Source organism: Sceloporus undulatus, chromosome 7, assembly GCF_019175285.1.
Source record: "Sceloporus undulatus isolate JIND9_A2432 ecotype Alabama chromosome 7, SceUnd_v1.1, whole genome shotgun sequence".
Taxonomy (NCBI): Eukaryota; Metazoa; Chordata; class Lepidosauria; order Squamata; family Phrynosomatidae; genus Sceloporus; species Sceloporus undulatus.
In genome coordinates this window covers 9,620,306-9,638,486 of record NC_056528.1, presented here as the reverse complement: position 1 = coordinate 9,638,486, position 18,181 = coordinate 9,620,306, and the positions used below count along the sequence as shown (strand labels likewise).

The following is an 18,181-nucleotide window of genomic DNA, read 5'->3' as shown; positions in this document are numbered from 1 at the left end:
TGTGAAGAGAGAAGCTGGACAAGCCTGGTCAGAGTCTTTTTATGGCAGGCAAAGATCTGAACTGATTTGCTTTAAAGCAACTTAAGGGAGTTTATCGCATGCACTTTTCAGCCCAATCTGGGCACCGGATGCTATTGGGCTGGAACAGGGGAAAACGGGTTTTATCAGGTGATGGTCGGGCAGCAATGCAGCATCAATTTCATGTGCGGTAAAACCTGGTTTCCCCCATTCTGGCCCAATATTGTCCCGTGCCCGGATTGGGCTGAAAAGCGCATGCGATAAACACCATGGACACATTTAATCCAGACAAGAGAAATGCAGCCTTAGAGGTTAGAGAAAATGAGTTTTATTTAGAGTCATGTGAAGATGGTGACCATGTTTTTAAAAAAGGGTATGAATGGCTACTGAAACTAGAGACAGAAGTTGAGCCTGTAAAAGAGTATATGATAAGGTGGGTCCTAAATTTTGGGCATAATGTTCATATGGATGTAATGGAGGGGGGGGGGGGTATGTGGTCTAAAATTTACATTGTGCAGTGATTTAAAAGTTAACTTGATGATGCACGGATGGTGTCTAACTCCAAATAAGCTGCCCAAAATGTCCCAGATGTTTCAAACTAATGTTGGGGTTGTCAAGATATGGAAGGCTTCTTTTTTCATATATGGTGGACTTGCAGGAAGACAAAAAGGTATTGGTATCACAATAACACAACACCCCAAAGATTCTCATAAACCTTTTAGAAATGTTACAATACTGTCCATTCCCTTTTTGCCGGAAGGAAACGCCAACAACCCATCAAACAGGTTTATCACCCCGTGGAAGCCATTTTCAATATGGCACCATGTGACGGGGACTCCGTTGTCCTCCAGGCGCTTCTTGTAAAGAATGCCATCATCCCTGAGAACGTCGTACTCGCAGGTTATGATGCACGTTGTGGGGAGCTGAGAAACCACAGCGTCTTCCGCCATAAGTGGCGAGAAGGTCGTTTCCAAGGCTTGCTTCACCACTTCGTAGACATCATCCAAGAACGAGGAGGTGGAATACGGTTTGTAGCCTCTGACCTTAAATTCCTTGGGGATGTTCTCCGAGTTGATCCATTTCCCGAATCTCCTTTTGACGTCGCTGGGGACGTGGCATCCCTGCATAACGCTTTCCGTCACCGACAGGTCCTTGTTGAGATATTTCAAGGCGGTGGTGACGACGTGCTCCCGGTACAAGATGGGGACAGAGCGGTTTTGCTGGTAGGAAGGCAAGTTGAAGTCAATCGCCTGGAGGCCGGGGTAGATCAAAATCTGAGCAAAGGGCTTTGTGAGATCAGATCTGTTGGCTAAATTCTGGCAAACGGACGCCGCTAAGTTCCCTCCGACGCTGTCGCCGCTGATGACAATGTGGGCAGGATCCACGCCATAGTCTTCTGCGGTCTTCATAAAATGCACGGTGGCTGTCAGGCAGTCCTTAAATTGGGATGGATACTTCTGCTCAGGTGCCAAATGATATCTGGAATATCAAAAGGGAGACGCCAATGAATAACCCTCCTAGATGAACCTTCCCACCCCGTTCATGGGATGTGAAGTCGAAGGCTTTCATGGCCGGCATCCATAGATTTTGTGGGTTTTTTGGGCTCTTCCATGTTCTAAAAGAGTTTATTTCTGACATCTCACAAGCATCTGTGGGTGGCATCTTCAGAAGATGCTGGCGAAACATCAGGAATAAACTCTTCTGGAACATGGCCGCATAGCCCAAAACACCCACAAAAAGCCATTCATGGGATGTTTCTCCAGGTCACCTGGTTTGTAATAGGGACTAAAGACAGAATCTTTTCTGTGGTGGCCCCCATATTATTGGGCATTCTCTTTAAGCCTGATGTCCCTTTGAAAGCCATGTAACTTGTAGAAAATCCTGAACACTGTTCATTAACCTCAACTAGAGTGGCCCCCTTAAACAAAGGTTGAAAGCTTAGTTAACACATAGGCAAATCCCATTAATCCAGTGGATCTTCTTTAATTGGGATCGGCAATAGGATTCAGGCAATCGTGTATTCTTGTGCTTCAGACAAAATCAGATCTTTTCTGTCCAAAGTTCAGCATGCGCTTCTTCAAGCATTGCCTGGTCTCATCATTAAGGTGTGGTACATATCACCCCGAAACTGTGAGCTGGAGGTGCCGGTTTTTCTTCCAGAGGATCACCGCAGCAGTCAAACCACGCGGCGTCCCTCCGGAGTAAAATGAACCCAGAAATACTGGGTTCTTTTTGTGCCGCCTGGCACACTTCCTGAGTGTGCCATTGGCACACCGGTGACATAAGCGACGCGCAGCAACGTCTGTATGTTGTGCATCGCTTACATCAAGATGGCCGCCGCCATGCTAGGGTTCCAGAGCATGCGGTTGCTGCGCTCTCCGGAACCCTAGTATCGGTGGTGGCACACCGCTTTTGGCCCATCTGTCCCAGGCCTAAGATTCAAACTGATAAGACAAATGCACAACTCTACATTTAGGCCACAAAACCTAAATGTACACTTGTTGGATGGGAGATACTTGATGTAGCAACAGTAACTGTGAAAAGGATTGATTTGCCAAGCTATCCATCCGGGCCAAATTTGCAAATTCTGGCAAACTGTTGCCAAAGAGGAACTGAAATGCAATTCACACCCATCCCTGCAATGAAATACTCTTGAGAAACAGCTGCTGCGAGTCAAAGAGAAGGAGTGAGCCAAGCATGAAAACAAACCCACTTACACAAGGGTTAGGGCTTGGCATGCTCCACATTGCTATTGGAAACCATTTGATTATCTGCCACAACAGCTTGGCTTCCAAGCCAAGAATGCTGCCAGAAATGGATCATTTGAGCATGGAGCAAAGGACACCATGCCAACTACATCGAGAGTAGATTGCATGCAACCAATGACCTCTAGAGACCACAAAACCTCTATCTATCTATCAATCAATCAATCAATCAATCAATCAATCTGCCTGCCTGCCTGCCTGCCTGCCTGCCTGCCTGCCTGCCTGCCTGCCTGCCTGCCTCTCTATCTATCTATCTATCTATCTATCTATCTATCTATCTATCTATCTATCTATCTATCTATCTATCTATCTCAAGGCTGCTTACCGTTTTAAAAAACCCACAATGCAGCTAAATTATACCTAAGATGAATGCATTAAAACTACCCTTTAAAAAAAGATAAAATACCATTAAAAGATTAAAGAAATAAAAGCAAGAGGGTACAATTCATGCCAGTGACAGTGGTGGCAGGTGGCTCAGTGGCATGCTTTGCAAATAGCCACCCAGTGTCACTCTGGAGGGCTCTGGATCTTCAGGGAAGATCTGGAGCAAAAGATGAGTCTATTTAATCCATGTTAAGGGTGGCACACTATGGGTTTGGTGCTCAACTGGCTGTACATCATCTGAACCAGATGATGCACCAGAATCGGGGATTGGGTCCTATGTCGTCCAGACTGATCATGGTGAAGATTAGAGGAGGCCATGTTATTTGGTCCATGCAGACATGGCCTTAGGCTCTGTTTACTTACCCAACGGACACAATCACTGAATCACTTTCTTTGGCGATGTACCGGCAAACATGATCATAGGAATCTGAAAAGGTATGCGTGGTCATGTTAGAAGAATATAACATATTACCAGAAAGGCTAGATGGACATACAGTGGGCCCTTGGTATCCTCTGGGGTTTGGTTCCAGGACTCCGCATGGACACCAAAACCCGTGGATGCTCAAGTCCCATTAAAGACAATGGCATCACAAAATGGTATCCCTTATATAAAACGGAAAAATCACGGTTTGCTTTTTGGAATGTATATTTATTGGTATGTTTTCAATCCACAGATGTTTGAATCTGTGGATAAAAAATCCATAGATACGGAAGGTTGATTGTGTCTGAGATGAAATGCTGAGGAAGCATCCTGGGAAGGGGCTGTGTGCATCAATGGTAAGAAATTGTGAGTTTCATTGTGTCTTTTTTCCTTGTATTTCCCCCCATCTCTACCCCCATTAAAGAGAAAAATACAGGTCACTGTCCAGTTCTGAGAACTGACCAAATCTTCACAAGAAAATGCACAGCTCTCCGTTGGACATGTTAGCACAAAAGGATGGCTATAGGCACCAGATGTTTAGGTTAGGGTCACATCAATCCTAAACCCATTTGGTAGGGAATAAGCACTACTGGACCCGGGAACTTAACGCATGGGACCGAGGGAACGGGCTCCGCATGGAATGGAAGGGGGCAGGAAGGGACTGGGACGGGGATATCACCCATTTTACCGCATGGGAGAACACTGCGAGAATGCCGCTGATGCTGCTGGAAGTCCCTATTCTGTTCTGAACAGTTCTTGAAAATCGGCCTCTGTGGGACGGATGGGGAATGGAATGGGGACTTCCGGTGGCATTGGTGGCATTCTTGCAGTGTTCCCCGTATGCAGTAAAATGGGTGGTATTCCCATTCCATTCCGCCCCCTTCCCACCCCCTTCCATTCTGTGCCAGGCCCCTTCCCCAGGTCCCACAGTTATATTTACACTCACCTAGGACTTTGCTGTAAAAGAGATGTGAAAGCCATGTAATCATAGGATCGTAGAGTTGGGAGAGACCCCAAGGGCCATCCAGTCCAGCCCCCCTTCTGCCATGCAGCAACTCTCAATCCAAGGTTTTTTGTGTGTTTTTTGGGCTATGTGGCCATGTTCTAGCAGAAAGAAACTCTGCTAGAACATGGCCACATAGGCCGAAAAACCCGCAAAAAACTATGGATGCCGGCCATGAAAGCCTTTGACTTTACATTCTCAATCCAAGCATCCTCATTGACAGATGGCCATCCAGCCTCTGCTTAAAGACCTCCGAGGAAGGAGACTCCACTATAATCTCCGAGGAAGGAGTGTGTTCCACTGTCGAACAGCCCTTACTCTCAGGAGGTTCCTCCTAATGTTGAGCTGGAATCTCTTTTCCTGGAGCTTGCATCCATTGCTCCATTGTTTCCTAGTCTCTGGAGCAGCAGAAAACAAGCTCGCTCCCTCCTCAATATGGCCTCCCTTCAAGTATTTAAATAGGGCTATCATATCACTTCTTAACCTTCTCTTCTCCAGGCTAGACATCCTCAGCTCCCTAAGGCGTTCCGCATAGGGCTTCATGGTTTCCAGACCCTTCACCATTTTCATAGAATAGAATCATTGAGTTGGAAAAGACCGCAAGTCCAACCCCCTGCCATGCAGGAAATCTAAATCAAATATCTCTTACTAACCCTACTTTACCCTGAGGCCCTGATTGCACGGGCCAAATAAACCACCCTTTCCCATCCTCTCAACATGGAGACCAGAAGATGCATGGCCTAAACCTTTATCGCACAGGCCTTGGAACGGGCTTGTCGCATTATGAAAGGGAGTAGGATGGGAACGAGAGGTGGCATAGAATGCATCTTACAGCACAGGAGAATGTCACCACCGCTGCCAGAAGTTTCCATTCCGTTCTGGATGCGTTCCCCAGGGGCTAGTTTTTGGGAACGCTTCTAAATCGTTCCTGAAAATCAGCCCCTGGGGAATGCATCTGGAACGGAATGGGAATTTCCTGTGGCGGAAGCGTTCTCCTGTGTGGTAAGATGCGTTCTATGCCGCCTCCCGTTCCCATCCCACTCCCTTTCGTAATGCGACAAGACCCTTCCAGGGCCTGTGCGATAAACTCACATGTTTCTGGTGCAAACAGAGTGGCCCATCACAGCATTTTCGACACAGGAAACTGCATTGTCCGTGTAGGAAATGTCATTTTCCCCATCCCTACCAGAGCATTCATAAGCTTTCAACTCCTTATATAAAGCATCTACCTGGTTTTGTAAAAATGACTTACTGATGGCTTCCATATGGGAACGCAGGCTTTGAGATACTTTCTGTTCCTATGGATGCAAATGGCATCATTCCTCCCAGTGCAAATAACAAGGGATTTGGGCAAGAGGGCAGAGGGGTAAAGTCCCCTGCACTGGAGTAACACTCTGGATTTCCCTTACAAACATTCGCTTCCTTAGCAGTTATTTTTCACAGATACGCTTACACCGGCATTCTGCACCTTGTTCTTTTTATAAAGGAAAGTGTATATATATATATCCATATATCCACGACCGCATAATTTGTGACTTACTGATGCTCCCAAACATCCATCCTCCTCCATGGAAGAAGATGACTCCTCTCCTCCTTTGGTCCCCGGTTGCTCCTCTTGGCTGGTAAACCCTCACAGGGATGTCTTCAAAAGTGAGGTCCTGGATGCTGAGTTTGGGATCTTCCCCCATTTTCTTCCCTTCTTGGGTGTAGCGGATGAAGTGTATCTCAGAGCAGAGGCAAAGGTTTTCCAGAATCTTTCCCTGCATATACAAAAAGAAAAGGGAGGGAGACGTCAATCCATTTAGAGCCTGATGTAGGCAATTCAAGAGCCTATATCATGCTTAGAGAGTCAGCATAGTGTAGCAATTTGAATGTTAAACTCCAGGACACCAGGGTCTGAATCACTACTCAGCCATGGAAACCCACTGGATGACTTTGAGTAAGGAACTTATCTTACCTTGGCTTACCATTCCCACATTCAGTGCTAATTCAGGAGGGAGCCAGGTCCTATCATACATCTCTCTGGCTTTGCTTCGTGAATGAAGATTCAGGAAGGATTCATCCTGCGTTTTGTACAAGCGTGTTGGTGACTAAAAAGGCCAATTTGGGATAAACAGGTCCGGTTGCAGAAAGCACAGCAGAAAGGCTCCTTGGGTGATGTTTCCAGGTTGCGGTTCTTTCTGCGTTGTCGTTTCTCTTCGAGGCTCGTTCGGCTGTGAGCTTTCAAAGATGGGCTGCAGCGTCATGGATAGTGCGTCTCCTGCCTCCCGATGCGAGGCCAGGGGGACCATTGTTGGTGATCTATCTGGCCAAGCCTGAGATGTGTTTTCAGGGAGTCCTTGTATCTCTTCTTTGGTGCACCCCTCTTACGCTCTTGACCCGTGGCGAGTTCACCGTAGATAGAATACTTTTTGGGGAGGCGATGGTCCACCAAACTCGCCACCCAGATCAAGCCCCGTGCAGCCTGGGTTGAAGCCGTGTCCAGCTGGCCTCATTTCAGATGGTGATTCCAGCTTTAAAAATGGGCCACCGAAGAGCTTGTTTCCCACTAGGATTTGATACGAATTAAAATAAAACGCTTTTAATAAAATCGAAATTAAAAAACACAGTTGTTATCTGCTTTCAGAATCGCTTTATTCATCGGTTCCCACTGCTTGTTTAATTCGGATTTTTACCTGCAAGCGTTCAGTAAGAGTGTTCTCACTTGGCATGAAAATCGGTGTTTAAATAAAGCGATTCTTCTCCTCCATACCTTATTTGGAGTTTGTCAATCAATACTACGTCATGAGGTAACGTTAACCGCATTATTCGGAATCGATGTAATCTGTGACATCGTTTCCATCTCTGTGACCGTTTCTGATTCGATTTATTTTTGGCGGTTTTTTTTTAAATGAACCAATCAAGGCGCTTAAACGATCACACGTCATAAGCGCTGTCTGCCTTATTATATACATTTCCCTCCGAATTTGTAGAAACCAGAAGCTCTCTCGGAGGAACTATGGGATAGGTTTTCCAGGGCAGCATCCCGCTTCATGTCTCCTCTCAGACAGCCAGGAGACCCTTCAGAGAGCCCCAAGAATCATGAAAGGCGGTGCTGTGGCAATGCGAATTTAATAGGAAACCAAGCTCTCTCCAGAGGAACATGGGTAGGTTTTCCAGGCGCGTGTCCGCTATTACCTTTTTCCCCCGAATTTAGTAGGAAACCCAAGCTCTTTCCAGGGAACTATGGGATAGGTTTTCTTCATGTCTCCCACCAAGACGTCAGGCAGATCCCTTGACAGAGCCCCAGAGATAAGGGGGGAGCTTGTGGCAAGCGATTTATTAGTAGGAACCGAAGCTCTTCCAGAGGAAACTATGGTAGGTTTTGTTCATTGTCTCACACCAAGGACAGTCAGGCAGAATCCTGACAGAGCCCCAGAGATGGGTGGGCTTCTGGCAACACAGGGGGGGCACTCTTCCCAAGATTTCTTTTCTAGGGTGGAGGAAAGGCAGATTCCGTTTGAGAAAGGACGAAGGCTCTATCCCCCCCCCCATGATTAGGGCAGAGACCCTTGATTAGGAAACTCCCTTTGATTAGGGAGTTCCTGCAGGCAGAAGGAGGCAGAGAAGGGGGACCCTAGTTCACAGCTAAAAACAGAGGCTGGGTGATAACCTTAAATCTGAGAGTTGGAAGGACCCCAGGAAGAGCCTTCTAGTCCAATCCCTCCCTTCTGGCCACGCAGGAACGCTCTGTACAAAGCATCCCCAATGACACATGCCCACCCAGCCTCTGCTTGAGCCTTTGATTAGGGCGTTCCTGCATGGCAGAAGGAGCAGAGAAGGGGGACCCACTAGTTCCAAGCTAAACAGAGGCTGGTGGATAGACCTTAGAATCTGAGAGTTGGAATGGACCCACGGAAGAGCCTTCTAGTCCAATCCCTCCCTTCTGCCACGCAGGACTCTCTGTCAAAGCATCCCCAATGACACCTGCCCACCCAGCCTCTGCTTGACCCTTTGATTAGGGAGTTCCTGCATGGCAGAAGGAAGCAGAGAAGGGGCCGCTACCTCCAAGCTAAAACAGAGGTGGGTGGATAGACCTTAGAACTGAGAGTTGGAAGGGACCCCAGGAAGAGGCCTTCTAGTCCAATCCCTCCCTCTGCCCCGCAGAAACTCTCTGTCAAAGCATCCCCAATGACACATGCCCACCCAGCCTCTGCTTGAGCCCTTTGATTAGGGAGTTCCTGCATGGCAGAAGGAAGCAGAGAAAGGGGCAGCTACCTCCAAGCTAAAACAGAGGCTGGGTGGTAGACTAGATTGAGAGTTGGAAGGGACCCCAGGAGAGCCTTCTAGTCCAATCCCTCCCTTCTGCCACGCAGGAACTCTCTGTCAAAGCATCCCCAATGACACATGCCCACCCAGCCTCTGCTTGGCCCTTTGATTAGGGAGTTCTCGCATGGAGAAGGAAGCAGAGAAAGGGGCAGCTACCCCAAGCTAAAACAGAGGCTGGGTGGATAGACCTTAGAATCTGAGAGTTGGAAGGGACCCCAGGAAGACTTCTAGTCCATCCCTCCCTTCTGCCACCAGGAACTCTCTGTCAAAGCATCCCCAATGACACATGCCCACCCCGCCTCTGCTTGAGCCCTTTGATTAGGAGTTCCTGCATGGCAGAGGAAGCAGAGAAAGGGGCAGCTACTCCAAGCTAAAACAGAGGCTGGGTGGATAGACCTTAGAATCTGAGAGTTGGAAGGGACCCCAGGAAGGCCTTCTAGTCCAATCCCCCCTTCTGCCACGCAAGAACTCTCTGTCAAAGCATCCCCAATGACACATGCCCAACCAGCTCTGCTTGAGCCCTTTGATAGGGAGTTCCTGCATGGGAAGGAAGCAGAGAAAGGGGCAGCTACCTCAAGCTAAAACAGAGGCTGGGTGGATAGACCTTAGAATCTGAGAGTTGGAAGGGACCCCAGGAAGAGCCTTCTAGTCCAATCCCTCCTTCTGCCACGCAGAGAACTCTCTGTCAAAAGCATCCCCAATGACACATGCCCACCCAGCCTCTGCTTGAGCCCTTTGATTAGGGAGTTCCTGCATGGCAGAAGGAAGCAGAGAAAGGGGCAGCTACCTCAAGCTAAAACAGAGGCTGGTGGATAGACCTTAGAATCTGAGAGTTGGAAGGGACCCCAGAAGAGCCTTCTAGTCCAATCCTCCCTTCTGCACAGCAGGAACTCTCTGTCAAAGCTCCCCAATGACACATGCCACCACAGCTCTGCTTGAGCCTTTGATAGGGGAGTTCCTGCATGGCAAAAGGAAAGCAGAGAAAGGGGAGCTACCTCCAAGCTAAAAACAGAGGCTGGGTGGATAGACCTTAGAATCTGAGAGTTGGAAGGGACCCCAGGAAGAGCCTTCTAGTCCAATCCCTCCCTTCTGCCACGCAGGAACTCTCTGTCAAAGCATCCCCCAATGGACACCTGCCCACCCAGCCTCTGCTTGAGCCCTTTGATTAGGGAGTTCCTGCATGGCAGAAGGAAGCAGAGAAAGGGGCAGTACCTCCAAGCTAAAAACAGAGGCTGGGTGGATAGACCTTAGAATCTGAGCGTTGGAAGGGACCCCAGGAAGAGCCTTCTAGTCCAATCCCCCCTTCTGCCACGCAAGAACTCTCTGTCAAGCATCCCCAATGACACATGCCCACCCAGCCTCTGCTTGAGCCCTTTGATTAGGGAGTTCCTGCATGGCAGAAGGAAGCAGAGAAAGGGGCAGCTACCCCAAGCTAAACAAAGAGGCTGGGTGGATAGACCTTAGAATCTGAGAGTTTGGAAGGGACCCCAGGAAGAGCCTTCTAGTCCAATCCCTCCCTTCTGCCACGCAGGAACTCTCTGTCAAAAGCATCCCCAATGACACATGCCCACCCAGCCTCTGCTTAGCCCTTTGATTAGGGGTTCCTGCATGGCAGAAGGAAAGCAGAGAAAGGGGCAGCTACCTCCAAGCTAAACAGAGGCTGGGTGGATAGACCTTAGAATCTGAGAGTTGAAGGGACCCAGGAAGAGCCTTCTAGTCCAATCCCTCCCTTCTGCCAGCAGGAACTCTCTGTCAAAGCATCCCAATGACACATGCCCACCCAGCCTCTGCTTGAGCCCTTTGATTAGGGAGTTCCTGCATGGCAGAAGGAGCAGAGAAAGGGGCCGCTACCTCCAAGCTAAAACAGAGGCTGGGTGGATAGACCTTAGAATCTGAGAGTTGGAAGGGACCCCAGGAAGGCCTTCTCGTCCAATCCCTCCTTCTGCCACGAGGAACTCTCTGTCAAGCATCCCCAATGACCCCACCCACCCAGCGCTGCTTGAGCCCTTGATTAGGGAGTTCCTGCATGCAGAAGGAAGCAGAGAAAGGGGCAGCTACCTCCAAGCTAAACAAGAGGCTGGGTGGATAGACTTAGAATCTGAGAGTTGGAAGGGACCCCAGGAAGAGCCTTCAAGTCCAATCCCTCCCTTCTGCCACGCAGGAACTCTCTGTCAAAGCATCCCAATGACACATGCCCACCCAGCCTCTGCTTGAGCCCTTTGATTAGGGAGTTCCTGCATGGCAGAAGGAAGCAGAGAAGGGGCAGCTACCTCCAAGCTAAAACAGAGGCTGGGTGGATAGACCTTAGAATCTGAGAGTTGGAAGGACCCCAGGAAGAGCCTTCTAGTCCAATCCCTCCCTTCTGCCACGCAAGAAACTCTCTGTCAAAGCATCCCCAATGCACATGCCCACCCAGCTCTGCTTGAGCCCTTTGTATTAGTTCCTGCATGGCAGAAGGAAGCAGAGAAAGGGCAGCTACCTCCAAGCTAAAACAGGGCTGGGTGGATAGACCTTAGATCTGAGAGTTGGAAGGGACCCCAGGAAGAGCCTTCTAGTCCAATCCCCATTCTGCCACACAGGAACTCTCTGTCAAAGCATCCCCAATGACACATGCCCACCCAGCCTCTGCTTGAGCCCTTTGATTAGGAGTTCCTGCATGGCAGAAGGAAGCAGAGAAAGGGGACCCTAGTTCCAAGCTAAAACAGAGGCTAGGTGGATAGACCTTAGAATCTGAGAGTTGGGCGAGATCAGATGCCTCCTCGTGAGGAGCCTTCCCTTCCCTGCCTGGCGAGATCAGAGCCCAAGCGGGCAGGGAATGCCTCTTAGCCTTCCCTTCTTGCCTCTCCTCCGTTAGAAATGGGCTCTCCCACACAGAGGGAAGGTTGCAATCCACCGGGAGAGCCTTGTAGTCCTTTGCAGATGCAGGCGCTTGAGCAGCCGAGACTTCAGGCGTTAAAGCGCTGAAGAAATTAACGCCTGTAAACCATTAAATAAAAAAATAAAAATAATCCTTATCTTCTTATTGAAAGACCACAGCGGACAAGGGGTGAGGGAAGAAAAAATGGCGACAGCCACCGACGGATGGGGACAGAAAGGGAACTCCCCCAATGAGCCCCCATCGCAGTCAGCTCCTCCCATCCTTCTAGCCCGATTGAAACGATATCGTTCTCATCTAAATAATCCGGTTCCTAACTCGAATCAAGGGAAAAAACAGTAGGTAGGACCCTATGTTTTTTTAACACGCGTTAAATGAGGAAAACACGGATTTAAATTTTATCCCGCTTCTGGATTCGATTTCTAGTGGGAACGATTCCGGGTTGCTCTAGAACCGTTCTAGGTTTTTAAACCGAATTCCTAATGGGCACGCTGCCTATTGAAATCGATTCAGAACGCGGGTATCCCCTAGTGGGAACAAGCTCAAAGGGCTTACAGATGGATCCGGCGACGATTCGGCAGAGATTTCTGTCTGATAGGACCCAGCTGCCTCCCGAATTAGCACTGAATTTGGGAATGGTGAGCCGGGGTTTTAACCCCATGCAATAGGGTCCTAATTCACTTAAGTTTATCACACAGCATTTGGAGGAACATGAACAGAAGGGAACAGAACGGGGGGAAGTGTGTATTACCGCATGGGGGAATGCCGCCGATGCTGCCAGGAGCTCCCAAGCCGTTCCCCGGCTGTTCCATGGCAGCCGATTTTGAAGAATGGTTCAAAATTGCCCTTCAGAATTGGCTGCCAGGAACACCTGGAGAATGACTTGGGAACCCCCAGCAGCATTGACAGCATTCTCCCATGCGGTAACATATGTTTCCCCCCGTTCCGTTCTGTTCCGTTCCGTTCCGTTCTTGTTCCTCTAAGTGCCGTGCGACAAGCTTAACTGTCTCAGTCTAAAAGGAAAGCAATGGCAAATGTCTGAATAAATCCTGGTAATAGAAATCATACAGTTGGGTTGCCAAAAGCCAGGGTTGACTTGAAGGAATGTAACCACCACCTCCACCACCACAACAAATGAGAGACGTTTTGTAAGCCAGCGTGGTGTCGTGGTTTGAGTGTTGGACCAGGACACTGGGAGACCAGGGTCCAAATCCTCGCTCCACCATGGAAACTCACTGGGTGATTTTGAGCAACATGAGAAGAAGATGAGAAACATCTGGAGGGGCAGGAATTGCCCACTGGTTCAGTTCATAAGAAGAACCAACCGAGCTTCCTAGCCAACCTTCCATGTTCTTTCACAATCCTTGACACCAGTCTTGTTGCGTAGGTGAGTGAGCTCTGGATTATCCCTGATGGAATCCAACAAATAGCATGGGAAACTTCTGATTCCAAGACACGGGGATGAACCACATGTGACATTTCTCATTATGATCTGCTTGCACATCCATGCCCTTTGAAATCAGCATCTCTCTCTATGCGTGCCAGGTATTGCCAATGGGCTTGTAAAGAACTGGGAAAATCGATACATCTGTAGGAACAGTATGCAAGAGTAGAAAACATGTCGAACACCCGCTCAGGGAGGCCTGTCGGAGCCTGCCTCTAGATACACCATGCAAAGTAGGGGTGCTTCCAAACTTAACTTTGATGAAAATTACTACCCCCGGCATTCCTCTTTTGAAATGTTTAATCTTGTTTTCAATTGCTGCATTTCAATTTTCCCAGTTTTAGATCAAGTAGCACATGCAAATGTTTTCCCATATCTTTCAGTCCCCGGTGATGTCTGCATGGGCCAGGATACTCCAGATATCTTTGGTCTCGGAGCTGCCTTGACCACCTCCCATGACCTAGGCCCTCCGTTCTGATGCCAGGCAGCTGTTTGCACACCTAGAATCATAGAATCATAGAATCCTAGAGTTGGAAGAGACCGTAAGGGCCATCCAGTCCAACCATCTTCTGCCATGCAGGAACTCTCAATCCAAGCATCCCCATTGACAGATGGCCATCCAGCCTCTGCTTAAAGACCTCCAAGGAAGGAGACTCCACCAAAATCTCCGAGGAAGGAATGTGTTCCACTGTCGAACAGCCCTTACTCTCAGGAAGTTCCTCCGAATGTTGAGCTGGAATCTCTTTTCCTGTAGTTTGCATCCATTGCTCTGGATCCTGTTCTCTGGAGCAGCAGAAAACAAGCTTGCTCCCTCCTCAATACGGCATCCCTTCAAGTATTTAAACAGGGCTCTCATATCACCTCTTAACCTTCTCTTCTCCAGACTAAACATCCCCAGCTCCCTGAGTCTTTCCTCATAAGGCTTCATGGTTTCCAGACCCTTCACCATTTTAGTTGCCTTCCTTTGGACACATGGCTCCAGTTTCTCAACGTCCCTTTTGAATTGTGGTGCCCAGAACTGAACACAGTATTCCAAGTGGGGCCTGGCCAGAGCAGAATAGAGTGGCACTATGAGTTCTCATTATGGTGGCACTGTGTCATTCGCTTCTGAGGTCAGAATGAGGAGTCCCACATTGGTTACATGGCTGGGCACCTCATTCTGACCTCAGAGAAAATAATGCGCTACCATCGTGGCCAAAATGGGCACCACACTGAGCTGTTTGACATCAGGACAGAGGACTCCAGATGTTCCAGGAGAGGTTTACCCTGGGTTTGGTGCTGAATGGACCTGGAGTCATCTGGGACGTTTACACCAGACTCAAGGATTGGGTCCTGTGTCATCTGGACTCCTTGCTCAAAGGACAGTGGGAGGCCATTTTATTTGGCCCAAGCAGACAGAGCCTTGGGGAAGTCACACTCTCTCAGCCTCAGAGGATGCCAGTGGCAACCACCTTCTGAAGAAATTTGCCAGGAAAGCCCTACAATAAGGTCACTTTGGGGTTGCTGTATGTCAGGAAAGACGTGAAGACAAACAACAAGGGTAAAAGAGTATTTTGGTGTCGTCTAGTTGTATTCATTTTAGACGCGGTTCGAAACATCTTGTATTGCTTTGGGGCAGCTTTTGGTGTGGCTTCCAAATACCATTTTTGAAGGCTGGGTTTTGCTGGCGACAGTTTGGCACCGGAGCTCTCTGACACCAAAGGCTCAACCTTCTCCTTCGGAAATCTTGAATTGAACATGGACATTCCAACGCTGGTCAAAAATGTTCAATGGCTTCTGTAGGAGAACGCAGGCTTTGAGATACTTTTGGTCCCTATGGATACACATGGAATCATTCCTCCCAGTGCAAATAACAAGGGATTTGGGTGAGAGGGCAGAGGGGTAAAGTCCCCTGCACCGGAGTAACACTCTGGATTACCCTTACAAACATTTGCTTGCTTAGCAATTATTTTCACAAATACACTTACACCGGCATTCTGCACCTTGTTCTTTTTATAAAGGAAAGTGTATATATGTCCATATGTCCATATATCCATATATATATATACACACACACACATATCCATATCTACAGATTCAAACATCCACAGCTTGCTATTCCCAAAGGAAAATCTTGATCTTGCCATTTCATTATGCCATTGTATTTAATGCGACTGGAGCATCCATGGATTTTGATATCTATGGAGAGGTCCTGGAACTGAATCCCATTGGATACCAAGGGCCCACTGAATATTAAAGTGTATATTCTTTTAAGCAAACCAAATGCATCTCCCATTTCCCACCTACATCTAGACCACAGCTTTGGGAAGCTCCTTTTGTGGACTGCAGCTCCCAGAATCCCCAGGTGTTCCAGGAGGTAACCTAAAACTCTGATCTAAAGCATGATTCCACCTTTCCAACAGACGAACAAATACGCTTTTTGTTGCTCTTCTTTCCCATTGACTCACGTAGCAAACGATTCCTTTCGCACAATATAAGACCCTGGTGTGCTATAAAATGCATAAAATGCAAGGAGAGGGGACAAATGTGATGAACTCACCAAAGCTGAAGAGAGGATGAGAAACCAGTGAAGAACACGGAGCTTCATGGGTTGATCAATCCCAGGAGGGATCTCTGACTTGGAGAGGTCACAATAAATGGCCCAAGCTAGCAGCAGAGCGAAGGGCAGGACGAGTATTTCTAAAAGGATCATGAAGAAAGTATAGCTGAGCTCCATGATTCTCTCGAAAGCACCTGGCTGGAAGGTCTGGATCTATGTTTTCTCCCGGGGCTGCAAGTTTTCTAGCGAGTCCAGAAGCACATTGTTGGAAACCGGAGAGCCCTCGATGATGTCTGAGCCGGTTGCAGCGTCTTGTTGCAACAGGAAGCCAGATGGAGTTTGATAAAGGGATGTTGACTAAGCAAGATCTTTCCTAAGATTGGGGAACAAAGTCAATATAGCCAGGGCTGTCGAGAGAGTAGTAACTGAAGGAGACCTTGGGTCATGTGATTGCTTTATTTTTGGCCGTGTGTCTCCAGATCCATGCGCGGATATTTGTTTACTAGCGAGAAGGTGCAAATGCCAACATCCTGTGCCCATGGCAGTGGTGCAGGAAAACCTGGTTTGACACAGGTTATCCCAGGTTACGCATTGCAAAGGCATGATAAAGATGCAGAGAGGTGGGGCAAATTACTACTCCGATGCATAACCATGGCATTGCCTTTGCAGCTGGAAAGCTGGATTATTATTACTACCTTGGACTGAATATTAGCAAAAGCTCATCCGCATCTCCTTCGTTCTTCTCGTCATCTGCCAAAGAAGACTGTTGTTGTCTGGCTTCTGACTTATGGCGACCCTAACATCACTGGGTTTTCTTGGCAAGAGAGTGTGTGTCTTGCCCAGTGGGTTTCATGACCAAACGGGGAATCAAACCCTGGTCCCCAAAGTCATAGTCCCATGGTCAAACAACTATGCCATGTGAAGTCGAAGGCTTTCATGGCCGGCATCCATAGTTTTTTGTGGGGTGTTTAGGTTATGTGGTAATGTTCTAGAAGAGTTTCTTCCTGATGTTTTGTCAATATCTGTGGCTGGCATCTTCAGCGAAATCTGAAGATCTCTGAAGATGCCAGCCACAGATGGTGGCGAAATGGCAGGATTAAAACTCTTCTAGAACATGGTCACAGAGCCCGGAAAACCCACAAAAACTTAACTATGGTCTGGATAACTGGCGCTTTGTGCCGGCCTGGATTTGTGCTAGGGTTGCATGAGGGCGGCACCACTGCATGCCCCATAACTCTAGCACGTCGTGCCAGCGTCAAAATGGTGGTGCCCTGTCTACATGGGCGCCACCATTACGACGTGACGGACTCATAGTGTCCGCACATTGCGTCATGCTTGCTTTTTGTGGGTTCTTTTTCTGCTGGCGAGAAGCCATGCGGTTTATCCGCTGTGGCTTCCCACCGGCGGAAAAGGAGGCGGCGGCAGACCACCCTTTTTGAGCAGACTGTATCCTGCCTATGCCATTCTTTCCAACTTATGGTGATGTTAAGGCAAAAGTAACATGGGGTTTCGTGGCCGACCGGGGAATCGAACCCAGGTCTTCAGAGTCATAATCCGACATTCAAACCACGATGCCAAAGAAGATAAGAGTATATTTTTTCATGACTCAAGATTCATACATACTCTATACGTCGACCTGATGTGTAAATCAAGGGCAAGTTTTGTGGCCAGAACTATGGATTTTGCTATGACCCATGGGTAAGTTGAGGGTAAAACTTAGGGGCATGTAGCAAAGGATCTGAAGGATGAAGCGAAGTAAAACAATGTCAAAGAACTTACAAAATCCCAGCAGACATAACTCCTTGTGCTCACTCTTAAGACTGGGTTGGCAAGAGAGTAGAGGGGGTCGGTGCTTCACATATTTTGCTTTTCACCAGGGGATGGTTCCTTCTTATAAATAAGAGTTAAGATATAGTACTTACATTGACCCATGGATACGTCGACTCAAGTGTTTTGGGTCAATTTTTTGACCTAAATTTCTAGACTTATACATGAGTATATACAGTATTTTTTTTCCATGACTCGAGGCCCAGTTACATGAGCCTTAAATAAGAGAAGATGTAGGATGGGGGACACCAGGCTGAACGAGAGACTTATCTGTGTGAAAGGATCTGGGAGGCCAAGTAGACCTCAAATTGAACATGAGTCAACAGTGTGATGTGGCAGCTAAAAAGGCCAATGCAATTTTAGGCTGCATCAATAGAAGTATAGTGTCTAGATCAAGAGAAGTAATAGTGCCACTCTATTCTGCTCTGATCAGGCCCCACCTGGAATATTGTGTCCAGTTCTGGGCACCACAGTTTAAAAAGGACATTGAGAAAGTGGAGCCATGTGTCCAAAGGAGGACGACTAAAATGGTAAAGGGTCTGGAAACCATGAAGCCCTATGAGGAATGCCTTAGGGAACTGGGGATGTTTAGCCTGG

General features: G+C 48.1%; 1 protein-coding gene across 1 annotated transcript; it reads right to left on the bottom strand.

The window, feature by feature from the left end:
• Window positions 1–330: 330 nt before the first annotated feature.
• LOC121935982 (arylacetamide deacetylase-like 4) lies at window positions 331–16,183 on the bottom strand. The gene is made up of 4 exons (XM_042477715.1): window positions 15,758–16,183; window positions 6,132–6,351; window positions 3,531–3,594; window positions 331–1,497 (listed from the first exon to the last, which is right to left on the bottom strand). The coding sequence occupies exons 1-4, from the start codon at window positions 15,932–15,934 to the stop codon at window positions 726–728; spliced, it is 1,233 nt and encodes a 410-aa protein (XP_042333649.1). The 5' UTR covers window positions 15,935–16,183; the 3' UTR covers window positions 331–725.
• Between the last annotated feature and the right edge of the window lie 1,998 nt (window positions 16,184–18,181).

Excerpts from the sequence above, each read along its gene's own strand:
- LOC121935982 (XM_042477715.1), bottom strand. The coding sequence starts at position 15,934 with ATGGAGCTCAGCTATACTTTCTTCATGATCCTTTTAGAAATACTCGTC. Across the intron at positions 3,595-6,131 it reads ATGGATGTTTGGGAGCATCA|ATTCCTATGATCATGTTTGC; the intron begins GTAAGTCACAAA and ends ATACCTTTTCAG. Across the intron at positions 1,498-3,530 it reads TCAGTGATTGTGTCCGTTGG|ATATCATTTGGCACCTGAGC; the intron begins GTAAGTAAACAG and ends TTGATATTCCAG.